Here is a 13,999-nt window from a genome sequence, read left to right on the forward strand (position 1 = left end):
ATGCAAAGGAAACAATATATTATCTAGATTGTCTAAAGCTTTTGTTCACTAGCATATTCAATATACTGATGGAACTCAGCAGTATGGAATGGAGCCTAATTTCTTGCTACATAAAATGCAGGATCTTCTGTATATGGAAGGGGTCTTCCCATGAACAGAAGCAGTTTTTCCATGAGCAGAGTGAAAATTAAGATCAAACTCTATAATTGTCAGATTTTGTTAGAAATAGTTTAAGTAAGATATCAGGTTTTTCTTAGAATACTAAACAAGATCACTTAGGTGAATTCCTAGAATAGAAACGTACAAGAGGACAAAGCATGCTCTGTGTAAATTAGAATTTGAGGCTTGTTCTCTTTTTATAGTGTGTTCGTCAAACATTTCTTTTTGTTGGATCGGTTGGGTGTACCTGCTTGGAAAGAAATAGGAGCAGGTTATTAGAGCAAAAAACTTGCTGCAGCTTCTTTTTACCTTGAATTAGAAGATGAGGGACGTTACCCTGACAGTTCATACTTCTCAGCTGAACACTGGAAGAGTTGCACTTCTGATTTGCCTGCTTCAGTGATATCCTGGGCCATCTTATATGGAACATAGACCAACAATTACAATTCCCTCCAAGCAGATGGAACTGTTGAAAGTGAATCTTGGCTCTCACAAAAAGAAAATATTTAATGGTACTTGTATGACTGGCATGAGACAGGCGGTAGACTTACGAAAGTAATCTTGCAGAATGTGAGAAACAACCTGTTTATTTCCCCCTCTTTTAACAACATCCTGAATCTGTACTATTATTGCTGTTGCCATTTAGTAAAATGCATTTGATCGGTGAACACCTTTAGTTGGTGAACTTTAGATTTGTGACCAGAGTGGGTTTACCCAGAAGGACAGCAGTTCAAGTTAGACATTAATTAAAGGTACAGGTAGGCTTAGTTCTTGGCATTATAAACAAATGCTTTTCTTGTGCTTTTTTAACTAAAACTATTTGTTGCTCACCAGGCATACCTGATGAGGCCATCCATAATCTTTTTTGATGAAATTGATGGATTGGCCCCAGTCCGTTCTAGCAGGCAGGACCAGATTCACAGGTAATCCTAGTGTGTTACTTCTGAATATCTTGTGTTGGCTCCACAGTTTCGTTGTTCACACAATGGTAGATCCAACACCTTTTCATATTAAGTGTATAGGGCTGGATTCAGATAAGGGCTTTGTCAAGCACAAGGATTTCCACTTGCACAGTTGTGTTTTCCTGCACGCTCCCTGTGCCTTACACAGAGCTTCTGTGGAGGGTTGGGGGACACGCCAGAACAGATTTAAGGGGTTTGTGGGGAGAAGAGAGGGAGGGGAAATTCTGTTATGCAGCCAAAGGTTCTTGTGCTAGTGGCAGCACTTTGTTGAATACCACCCATAAATATTTAGGCCACTGAACATGATAAATAAAACGTAACATGAAAACTACTAGTAAGCAAATTGTCAGGAGAACGTTCTAAATGGTTTAACTGGATTCCCCCCATGCCAGCTTTTATCTCCTGTGAACAAAATACTTTTTGTTAGCTTCTGCAAGGTAAGCTTCATTTTAATTCTAGCAACTTATTTGATCACTGATGTATAACTGATACAGGAATTGTGCACAAAGTGATGTGGCTGTGCTCTCTGGATGCTTATCAGTGGTACCTTATATGGTGGAAAGGGCTGTGGGGCTCAAATGCAGCTGTGAATAGATTGGAAATTTGCCCTGCAGCAGTAGTGATAGGCAAAAGATAGCTGGTATATCTCTTTGGCTTTTCTTTGGAGAGCCAGTGTGGTGTAGTGCTTAAGAGCGATGGTCTCGTAATCTGGTGAACCAGGTTCGCGACTCCACTCCTCCACATGCAGCTGCTGGGTGACCTTGGGCTAGTCACACTTCTTTGAAGTCTATCAGCCTCACTCACCTCACAGAGTGTTTGTTGTGGGGGAGGGAGGGTAAGGAGAATGTTAGCCGTTTTGAGACTCCTTCGGGTAGTGATAAAGCGGGATATAAAATCCAAACTCTTCTTCTTCCTTCTTTTTTATTTGGGAGAGATTGAACAACAACAACAAAAGGTTTTCTCCAGACTTTGTGTAGGTGGGCAAGGATCAAACAGAAACAGGTTAAGGATTGCTCTTTACATTGCTTCTCTGTGGAGCATTGTCAGGGCATAAAAGAAACTCTTCTTTGTTCAATAATGGGATACAACATAGCTTTGTGAGAAGACATATTCAGAATTATTATGCCTTTTGGGATCGAATGCTTGTCACTTGCATACTTAGGCCTTGTCTATGAGCAACACCAAAAATGATAGTTCATTTCAAGTGCTTCACTATAGTGTTCATAACTATAGTGTTGCTAACCTTGGCTGGGATCCAATCTCCCACAAGCAGTGTTTGACTCTGGACTCTCCTGCTGGTAGAAGCAGCCGACAATGATTTTTCTGACTTTCCTTCAAAACGAAAAAATTTCGTACCCTCTGAAAATCTTCTGCAGAGAGTTGGGGGACCAAGCAAAAAAAGGGGAGTATTTTACAAGAGAATGATTCTGAATTGCTTTCCCCTTTCTGCCAGCAGGATATCTCTGCCAAATATTCTAAGGAAAGAAGGAACCCTTCCATTTGTGAATGGCTTAATTTGGTTTTGCCATACATGTCATGGTTATCCATGTCTTTTATTTAGGATGGTTATAAACATTTTTAATGACTGTATTTACATATTTTGAACGTTCTCCCTAAAAATGTGGTTGAAATGTTGTTTTAGCTCTATAGTGTCAACTCTACTTGCTCTCATGGATGGATTAGACAACAGAGGAGAAATCGTTGTCATTGGTGCTACAAACAGACTTGATTCTATAGATCCAGCACTCAGGAGACCTGGTCGTTTTGACAGGGAATTTCTTTTTAGCCTGCCTGATCAAAAGGTAAGAATGTGAAGTTGTTATTTTATTTCTTATATCCCACCCTTCCTCTTAAGAGCCCAGGGCAACATTAGAAGCTAATTGAAAGCACAATATATAGTACAGCAAATAAGTCAGCATTAAATGATACAAATTCAAATAGGTAAACCAGGACTGATCAGAGACATTTTGATGCCTGTTGCAGGTCAGTAAACAGCAGCGGTAACAGTTTGCTGCCCTTCCAAAGTCTGAGCTGCCTCATCTGCCTAATGGTAGGACAGGCTCTCATGTAAGCAAATTTTTTTAAACTAAAGAGAACCTAGTAGTGCCAGACGGATAAACATTCGGTCATAAATTCCCTGACCCAACTGCTGGGGCAGGCACTTCGCCGCGCAGATATCGCGGACATCACATGGCTGCCTTCTGGACCTTACATGAGACGTATGGTTATTAACTTTAGATCTGCCCATCTCGTTGCAAAGATTCTAAAACTAAGAAACCATACAAGGAAATGGCACATTTATTTCACAAGGGTATTCACTAATCTGACCCGTACACCACTACGCACCAGGACAGGTGCTGTCTGTGACGATGCTGGGCCTGTGCGCCATAAAGAACAAATAGACAGGGGAATGGAGCCGGGGACCCCAAATAAGGGCAAATCTATTACCCCACAGGGAGTGGCAAGCCTGCCCGCAAATGACTTAATTGATTTCCTACACCCCCCGCTTGGTACCTTGGTCTCTACGTGCAACGAGCCTGACATTGGACTACCCAAGCAAGACCAGTCTGAAATGCTCTCGACCTCATATGCCTCGATGCCGGAACTGGAGGCTTCCATTATTCCAAGCCCAATACGCAACCAAGATCCACAGCTTTTGTCAATTTTTGACCCACTAACAGTACCGACGCAAGATACAGCTGTTGACCTGCTACCTGTACAGACTATACGGGTCGGCAAAACCCTTGCTCTCCAAAAACCTGCTGAACATCATATCGGCAACGATGCCATCGAAGATCCTCTGGGCCATATCAACCAACTGGCCCCTCGGTTAAAGCCATCACACTTACCTAGGGTCCAGCGACCTCAAACCTGGAACCACCAAGCAGGGCAGAAAGAGGAGGAGCCCAACTTAGGAGCCTCAAACCACCGGAAAAGAGATTGACTGCCACTATTTCCACCATCACCCTATTTCCACATTCTATCTTGGAATGTGGCGGGATGGCTATCTAAGCAGGGCGATGTCGACCTTCTGGATTTCCTTACAAAATTTCAGATCATATGTCTACAGGAGACGTGGTGTTTAGATCTCCATGCCCCTTCTCTACAGGGATACGAAGCCTTTGTTACCCCCGCGTTAAAATCAAATACCCGAGGCCGACCTAGTGGTGGTTTAGTCACTTTTATATCCACTAAGCTAAAGTGCAAGGCCCGGCAACAGCAGTGGGTGAAAAGTAACAATTTACAAATCTTACTTGTTTCTAGCAGGGAAGGAGGAGATTTTCTCTGCTTTAATTTATATATCCCTCCCATAGGCTCCCCTCCCCATTCGTTACAAATCTGGGAAGATTTAGAGCTATGTTTGGAGAAGGCTGAACTAGAACTCCCTGGCATGGATATCCTGCTGGCAGGTGATTTCAACGCTAGGATAGGAAATAACATTAATACGTACTGTTCTAAATCTCAGTTCCTGCCAGAGGCAGATTGGTTTATTCCCTGGTCCTCTGACGACAAGGTCTTGAATAAGGCAGGCATTACATTAATGGAGACTGCCTTCAAACATAATTTGTATAATTTGCATGGTACCCATATGGACAGGTCAGGGGGTTTCTTTTCTTTTCTTGGGCCTAGAGGTGCGAGCGTTATTGATTATATCCTGGTCTCCCCAAAACTCTTGGAGAGGTCACAGGGCTTCAGCACTTTCAATAGAATTGAGAGTGATCATCTTCCTATATCAATTTCACTAATTCCCCGTGGTTTGGAGGACCCGCAATGCCGCAATCACTGTGCAGACCCACCTCTAACTCTGGCCCTTCGTAGACGTAAATGGAACAGCGACCTGGATTTTAAAATCAAACAACACCTGCATTCATCAGACTTACTGGCCTTGAGAGACCAGTGTATTTTATCTAATTCTGATCCCTTTTCAATATTTCAGCAGGTCTCAGAGTCGCTCTTCCCACTACTTACGAGCTCCAATCCTCCCAAACAATTAAACAACTCGAGGACCTGGTTCGACAAAGACTGTAGGAATCTAAGATCTTTGCTTAGGAAATTACAAAATAAAGTAAAACAGGAAGGGACCCTGTCCTCAATAGAAAACCTGCACAGGTGGCGCTCTCATTATAAAAACACTCTAAAACTCAAGAAATTCCTATACAGAAAGGAACAATGGGAGGCACTTGACAAAGCGATCAAATTGCGGGACGACAAAAAATTCTGGGAAATTATTGCTCAGGGAGTTTCACCCAAAGGGAAAATTATAATCAACAGTATTTCACCCAACTTATGGTACCAACATTTCTCCCGGCTATATACAGCTCCAAACATTGCTAAACCGAGCCAGTTCCCTTCTCTTAAAAATGATCTATTAATGGGCTGGGATCCTGTTACCGAATTAGAATGTTTACAGCTAATTAAAACACTCAAAAATGGCAAAGCTCCTGGTGAAGATATGATTCCTCCTGAGGTGTTTACATTAAATGCCCAGTGGTGGGCTGCTTTCTTGGCCCAATTTTTTACGGTAATAAATGATACATGCAAAATCCCAGAAAACTGGAAACTGAGCCTGGTAGCCCCCATCTATAAGAAGGGAGACCCCCAAGACCCCTCAAACTATCGCCCCATAAGCCTCCTGGACATTGTGTATAAACTTTACACTCGCTACCTGCTAAATAAACTGGTTGACTGGGCTGACCACTCTAACTTGTTTAATCCGGAGCAGGCAGGGTTTAGAAAGGGCCATAGTACAACAGGCCATTGCTTGGTACTACAGACAATGATAGATAAGTATACAAAGGTACACAAGAGCAAACTTTTTGTGGCTTTTGTAGATCTTACATCTGCCTTTGACTCAATCTGTAGGGACAAATTATGGCAAAAACTATATGAGACGGATATTGATAGACGACTTCTTAATATACTTAGAGAGTTACATTCAGACACCACAGTTAAAATCAGAACCGGGATGTCAGGCAACTATACTGACCCACTGCCACTGGGGAAAGGGGTAAAACAGGGTTGTTTGTTAGCGCCGTTCCTCTTTAATTTCTATATAAATGACATTGTTCAACATATGGCAAAGTATAAGTTAGCAGCTCCCGCCCTGGAAGGCAAACATCTGAATATATTGCTATATGCTGATGACATGGCTGTCATGGCACTTACTCGTAGGGGCCTACACAGCATGCTGGAGGGGCTCGCAGCTTATTGTGCCCAAAACTCTCTAAAGATAAATTATGACAAAACAAAAATTGTGGTGTTTACTAGAGCTCGCCAGACATTTAGATGGTCTTTAGATGAACACGTAATCGAACAGAGACTTTCTTTTAAATATCTTGGTATCACTTTCCAAGCTACATCTAGCTGGCTTGCCCACTTCAAGACTGTAGCCCTCCTAACACGTAGGACAATCGGTGCTCTGCTCAGCTTTTTTTATCTGAGGGGAGGGCAATTGGTGATCCCGGCACTAAAAGCTTTTGTAGGAAAAGTGATTCCCCAGATGCTATACGGAGTAGAACTCTGGGGATGGAATCAGAAGCTGCTAGAACGGCTTGAAATTCTTCAAAACTATTATCTCAAGAGGATTCTAGGCCTTCCTCAAGGAACCCCAGCAGCTCTCTTGAGGGTGGAGGTTGGATTACCCTCTGTGTCTGCCAGGGCCCATTTAAGATTCTTACGATTTTACATCAAACTTGCAAATACCACAAACACCTTATTGGCCAAACAAGCCTTTGTATCTCTTCAAAAGAATACCACTTGGCGTCAAAACCTATCTGAGATCCTGGTTAGATACACCCTACCGGAGTTTAACACCCTCAAACTGTGGAGCCCAGACAAAGTTCGGGAATGGATCCTGGAGAGAGACGCTCTATTAGATATCACAAAAATTCAGAACCCAGGGTCCTCCCACTGGCTTCCCCGACTGAAAACAGTCAAAACCTGTGCCAATTATTTGGCGAATATCACCAATCCCACCCTTCGGAGAGCCTTCACCATGGCCCGTTTTCAAACCATTCCTACGGCCTACCTGACAGGCAGATATGCAAAAATCCCAGCAGAGCAACGTATATGTCTTTGTCATATGAGAACCCAAGAGGATCTCACACATTACATGTTGTATTGTCCCATCTATTCGGCCTTCAGGGATGCGATGTTACAAACTATTCCCAAATCAATAGTCAACTCTGAGGACCAAGTAAAGTTTTTACTGGTGGACGCTGATCCACGGATTTCTCACGTGGTAGCGGTCTTTGTGGTGAAGGCTATGAAAACTAGGGTACGGTTCCTGGACGAAACGGTGAGGTCCCTCCCATTGTTTTCCTAACCTGTTGCTGTATCTTCTTTCCTGAATGGTGGGGGTTTTTGGGTAGTCTCCTTGCTGGGATAGCATGGCATGAATTTTAGCTTACTTTTATAATTTTATTGTTATCTTTTAATAATGTTTTATGGTATTTTGTGTAAAGGCATGGACCTCACAAATTTAATAATAAACAAAACTAGTAGTGCCAGATAGTCTTCTTATATTACATTTGAAAAAAACCTCTGTAGGTAAACCATATCAGTAAAAGTTCATGGCTTTCTTCATGCCAGCATTCTTATACTCAGCTTTTGTCTGAGAATAAATATAGTTCACTTCTTCCTGATATGAATGGGTGTACATCTTAATAGAAATAGCCAGCAACATTAAAAAAAAAAAAAATTCCAGAACTGTAATCTCCTATATTCTTTTGCATTAACTTATCTTTATTGAAGTCCTCCTTTGAAGTATTAGCTTTCTATTATACTGCCTGAATAATCATGTTCGTGGTATTTTTCTGCAGTAATAAACTGCTTGTTAAAAATTAAATGGGGAAGCACATAATTAGTTTGGATTAAATGAGAGGGCATAAGTTAACCGATTTGCCTGTAAAATTCTTTATATAATCATCCCAAGATTTCAGTTACTTTGGGGAGCAAAAGTGAGCTTGGAGAGACAATCTAGGGCAGTGATGGCGAACCTTTTAGAGACCGAGTGCCCAGACTGCAACCCAAAACCCACTTACTGTATTTATCGCAAAGTGCCAACAAGGCAGTTTAACCTGAATACTGAGGTTTTAGTTTAGAAAAAACAACTCATACATTAACATCTTTTGTCTTAAAAGAAGAACACAATAACAGAGCTTTCAATGATACAAACAGCTTTTTATTGAAAGGTAAAAGTTTGCATTAAGATGATCCAAACAAAGTAAGGAGAGCAATCCCAAGTGCTTTTTCTGACTTAAAATTATTTGGCAGAGAATTCCACACTTTAAGAATTCCCCGCTTTTAAGCTCCAGCCCAAGCAAGCAAGCGTTCTTGGTGTGGCCCTCTGAGCACATGCAGAGCGGCGCACCCAATCACGCCGTCCCCCTCATCGTGCCGCTGTTTCCTGAAAGGGCCCCGGGGGCTGCCCCATGTGCTAGCCCTGCTCCCTTGCCGAGCCCCGACCGGCCTCTATGCAGGGTGTGTAAAGCCTCAACCTTGCAGCAGCAGCAGCAGCAGCAGCAGCAGGAGGAAGGCGGCTGCTCAGAACTGTCGGCGGCCCACCAACGCAGCAGCACGCCTCTGAGCGTGTGCAGAGCACTGCGCCCTCCCAACCCACAGCGGAAGCTCCCCAAGGGAAAACGTGTGCCCTGGAGGTTGTGGCTCCGTTTTGCACCCCCCAATGCCCCATCTGAGGCGCTTCTACTCAGACAGAAGTCCCATGATCCATACCCAACCTCTGACAACAACATGAGTGCCTGCTTGGGGATGGTGTCGTGTATCCGGATGAGACCAATGCCCCACCCTGCCCTTCCCTTTGCGCCTCCCTGGCCACGAGGGCGCCTTCTCAGTCTGGGCATCCTGTGCTGAGCAAAAGGAGCCCTAAAGGCGCTGCAGCAGACAGGCCAGTTCGGGGATTTTGGTTCTTTACTGTCCTGCTTGTGCAGCTCCCAAAACTGAGGGCCCACCATAATCATTGCCGGTGCTATTTCGCAACCCGCTCACGCAAAATACTAATTGCCACAATATGCTCCGGAAGCCTCCGCGCAGTTGGGCGCACTGAACAATTGGGCCAAAGAATAGCTGTGACCCCCGTTTTGGAGAGAGTTGGTGCCCTGACGGGCATCACATCCCACTCCTGCCGCACAGTTTCCTGCTCCGACCCGCCGCACACATGGCGCTCTGGCTGGCCAAGTTGAGCTGAGGACTCGACGCACCACCCTTGCCTTCTGATGGCTCTGTGCTGGGGCAAGGGCGCACGTGCCCGCAGAGAGGGCTCGGAGTGCCCCCTCTGGCACACGTTCCATAGGTTCACCACCACTGATCTAGGGATTGGGTCTTATCCATGGGTTGGCAAATTAAGGGCTGCGGGCTGGATCAGGCCCAATTGCCTTCTGGAGCCGGTCTGCGGACGGTCCGGGAATCGCCAGCGCGCACTTTCTTTCCCTCTCCCTCCCTCTCGCTCACACAGCGACGGCGCCTCCTCCCTCCTTCCTCCTGGCTTCTCCCTGCCCTGCCTAGAGGAGGAAGGGGGCTGGGCTTTGTTGGTGCCAGCAGCAGCAGCAGCAGCGCTTGAGCAGCTGCCATTTTAAGCAGCCCCTCTCCAGAGCTCTTTCGCGCGCCGCTCATTGTCCCTCCGCCACCGCCAGCCCCTGCCGCTCGCAAGACACAGGTAAGCGGCCACCGGGGCTCGTGGTTCTCTTGCATCATCCCCCCCCCCCATATAGTCCAGCCCCCCACAAGGTCTGAGGGACAGTGGACCAGCTCCCTACTGAAAAAGTTTGCTGACCCCTGGTTATCAATAGGCCAATAATACCCATCTCTATCTCTCCCTGTCAATTAATGCCAAGGAGACTGTGGAAGCTGTGCAATGTTGCCTGGAAGCAGTGAAGACAGAATGCGGGCTAACAAGTTGAGCCTTTGTCTAGACAAGGCAGAGATGGTTTTGGCCAGTAGATGGGCTAATTCAGGACTGAGAATGCAGCTTGTCCTGGATACTTGTAAATTCCTATAAAGGTTCAGGGTCAGCTTAGGGAGGGGGGCTCCTGATGTTCAGGTAAATTCTATGACCAAGAGTGCCTTGTCTGAGTCACTGGCTGCATCTCTTCCTGGAGAAGTTGGATCTGGCCGCAGTAGTACATGCATTGGTTACCTTCTGGGTAGATTACCACAATGAGCGCTGTGTTGGGCTGTCCAGTGTTCACCAACTGTGGCTGGTGCAATCTGCAGCCACCAGATCATTGGACTATATATATAGGATTAGAATATTTTCAGACTATATTACTCCAGCCATATATAAACTGTACTGGCTTCTTGTTTGTTTGTGCTGTGACCTATAAGGCCCTAAGCGACTTAAGACACAATATTTGAAAGACCATTGCCTCTCGTGTGAACCTGTTCATAGGTTGAGATCATGAGCCGAAGTTAGTCATCTCCATTAACTTAAATTGATCAACTCTGAGAAGAGCACCACTTCCTTTCCCCAGCACAATAAAGGATCTGGTCGGGACACGAGATAATGTCTTTTCTGTGGCAGCATCTCTGTTATGGAATCCTGTATCTAGAGAGGTTAGACTGGTCTCACCCCCTGAAGACTTTTGGGCTGGGAATAAAAGCATTGTACATTTCAACTGACTTTAAGCAGCTTTTAATTTCGCAGTGAAGATTTATACTCCGCTGTTCTTGGTTTTAATGTTTTGATTTAAATCTGTTAATTGTGTATTGTATTTTTTGCCCTTCTAAAACTAATGGTGGATCTGGCCTGTAAGAGTCAAAAGGTGATATAAAAGTGTGTTAATAAATAATAATAAGGGGTGTGTGTGTATATTTAAGTTAGTTGATTAACTTGTTCATGCAAGTGATAGGTTTGATATATTGTGATGCAGCTCTTAATACTGAATTTATTCTTTCTTTCCAAGGCAAGAAAGCACATATTCCAAATACATACCAGGGACTGGAACCCAAAATTGTCTGATCATTTTTTAGGAGAATTAGCGGAAAAATGTGTCGGTGAGTGGTATTATATTAGTGCTTTCACTTTAGATGTCTTTGCTCTTGAAAGGTTTTTTCTTTACTTTGTAAGAATCCTTAATGTGCGCTTATTAAATTATGTACATATGTACTGTTAAAACATATTAGAAAATTGAAATACATACTAATTTATTGCTCATATACTATCTTAACTGATGTTTCCTGTTACCAACACAGATCCTTTATAAGACAGTTTATATGTCGAAAACTTTGGCATGATTGATTATCCCTTTATAGGACTGAACATGCAAAGGTACCTAGCTTATGGGATACTGGTCTTCCAGAGGACAATGGCAGCTCTTTTTATACTACAAATAAAATAGAAAAAAACCAATTTGTTTCCCTACATGTGTGGATGCTAAAGAGTTCTGTCTTTTTTATTATTGAAATGGTTTTTGGAAGGCAACTGAGCTAAGAATCCTCAAGACTTTTAAGAGTATGCTAGTTACAGAATAGGTATTTCTTTCTCTAAAGTTGGACACTGGATATCTGAAACATACTATGGAGCACCAGACATGAAATACTGAGTAGTAGATTGGCTGTTCAAGATAAAAATAAGCCTTACCATACTAGCAACTATACTATAAAATCAGTAGGTTAGAAAAAGTGAGATGTGTTAACATAATAAATCAACCCTAAACAAATAACCATAGCCTCTTTCAAACAATTTTTCATCTTCTGTCCATCTTACGCTGCTAGTCAACAATTTTTAGGAAAACCACAACATCAGGTCACTGGGTCTACCACATCAAAACAGTAAAAATTTAAATTGAACACCATCCATTCAGTCAGCTACTGTACATCCGAATTATCCTCTTCATCCACAGGAACATCTACCTTCGAAGCAGCATTCCTCCACTTTTGATCTGCAAAGACCCCAACATCTTCTGGTGAGAAGAAAACAAAATATCCAGCAAATGACAAATTAAGCTTTGCCTGGTGTAAGAAAGCATGTGCCAAAACCCATTTCACGTAGATTCTTCTAGAGATTCTGCAAAAACCATTTAGTAGAAGGTAGATGATAACAAAATAGAATTTTGGTCCCTTCATGTTGTGACCATATTTCTATTTGAAAAAATTTTAAGATTGCAACGACATGGCTTGGATATCTTATAAGGAAACGTGCCCTTTACTGTGGTGTAACCAATTGAATTTGAAGGGGAAATCTGTTTAATTAAACGGGAAAAATATCCCAGAGCTTATGCTCTGCTTTTTCCTCTGAAATTAGATTTATATTTTAAATCCTGCAGTTGCAGTGAAATTGTTAGATGTGAAACTTGAAAGCTGTGGTGGCAGATCAAGTTAGACAAGAAATCTAGTTCCTATCATTTGCAAAGAGGTTGTCTCAATTTTTTCTCAAAAGGGCTTGGAATGTGTAGCCTATTAATTCAGCATTTTGAAAATTCATTGGGACCATTTAAACACATGTTTGCTTAGCCCTTAATTTGATGCAGTTGCTAAACACTTTGCCGTTCACCCCTTGTGGGTTATCTTAAAGACAGAACTCTCCCAACTTGGATAGCATAAAGAAGAAAATGATGACTGAATTATCTGAAAACAATTTTGCTCAGCAGTCATGGATTGGGAGCATTCACCAGCACTAGGCTTAGACATCTTAATGCTTAGATTTGTTTTGAGATTTTGAATTCCAGGTTCTGTAGTCATCAGGGCTGGTTTCTTGAGGCTAACATACTTTGGTTATAAGTTTGATTTGGGTTTTTGTTTTTTTGTTTTTGTTTTTTAAGCTTGCACTTCAGAATTTTTATGTGGGACATTTAAGAAAAGTAATCCAGTTTCAAGAAAAATAAATGCAAATTTGTGTGAAGTCATTTAAAAAGCCAATTCTGTCAAAATAAAGCATAGGTAATCAAGTGGCAATCTGTCTGAAGACCAATCAAAGTATTTGAGATAGGGATCAGACTGGAAGGGATCAAAATACATCACCAAGCCCTGGACCTATCAGTGTCTTTCAGCAAATTAACCCAGCATAATCCTAGCCCTGCTAAGCCGCTGTCAAAACGGGTTCTTCAGAGGGCATAGCTCTAAAATGGCTCATGCAAGTCAATCAAGCCATACATTTTAATGAAAGCTGCAGTAACACTGTGGGTTTTTAATCAGTTTGGCACGAGGAAAAAAAATGTTCCTGCATGGATTTGGTCACAAACAAGCCTTTAGAATAAATTTATAAATTATGTTTCAATTTCTGAACCCAGCTCTTTTGAAAGCAGGATTTATTACTTGCCCAACAGTTCTCAAGAAATTATTCCAGAATTTTACACTTCAAATAGAAATCACTCAGGTTACCTCTAAATTTTATTTAATAATTAATTTATAGACATTAATTTTCATAGTACAGATATCTTCAACTGAAATGTTCCTCTAATCTGTTTGTGGAATCATTCAGGCGTATTCACTGCATGTGAATATCATCTGTACCTTTTTTCGAACTAAGCAATCAATAAACACTTCTGCACTTAAAATAGATTAAAATATAGATAATCAGTCTGGTTGCTCCAGTGTGCAATAGCTTATGTTGGAATTGATCTTTCTTAATTTGGTACCAAAGCTAGACATAAATATTTTTGCCTCGATAGGCTTATTTTTTAGTGCATGTTCATGTGTTGAATTAAAATCTCATCCCCCCCCCCACCTTCCACTTGATAACAATGTTGTCAATTCTTTTTAACACATAGCTTCAGTTTACTTCAGTTATTCTAGTTTCTGAGAACATCTGCTTCATCCTGTGTAATGCCATTATGCTTCTCTATATTTAAGTGTGGTGTGGCACACAATAGGTCCTAGAAGCTGCTATGATCTAACCCTTGAATCTTATGTTAGCTCTCAAC

General features: G+C 42.4%; 1 protein-coding gene across 4 annotated transcripts in view; it reads left to right on the forward strand.

Moving 5' to 3' along the window:
- ATAD2B (ATPase family AAA domain containing 2B) overlaps nucleotides 1–13,999 on the forward strand; it is a 61,538-nt gene that overhangs the window by 22,022 nt on the left and 25,517 nt on the right. For all 4 annotated transcript variants that reach the window (XM_083431427.1, XM_083431426.1, XM_083431429.1 and 1 more), the window contains exons 13-15: nucleotides 994–1,082; nucleotides 2,764–2,923; nucleotides 11,042–11,132. In XM_083431427.1, coding sequence (XP_083287553.1) covers nucleotides 994–1,082; nucleotides 2,764–2,923; nucleotides 11,042–11,132 — 340 coding nt within the window. The remainder of the gene's footprint in view (nucleotides 1–993; nucleotides 1,083–2,763; nucleotides 2,924–11,041; nucleotides 11,133–13,999) is intronic.

Source organism: Podarcis tiliguerta, assembly GCF_965153285.1.
Source record: "Podarcis tiliguerta genome assembly, chromosome: 3".
NCBI classification, from domain to species: domain Eukaryota; kingdom Metazoa; phylum Chordata; class Lepidosauria; order Squamata; family Lacertidae; genus Podarcis; species Podarcis tiliguerta.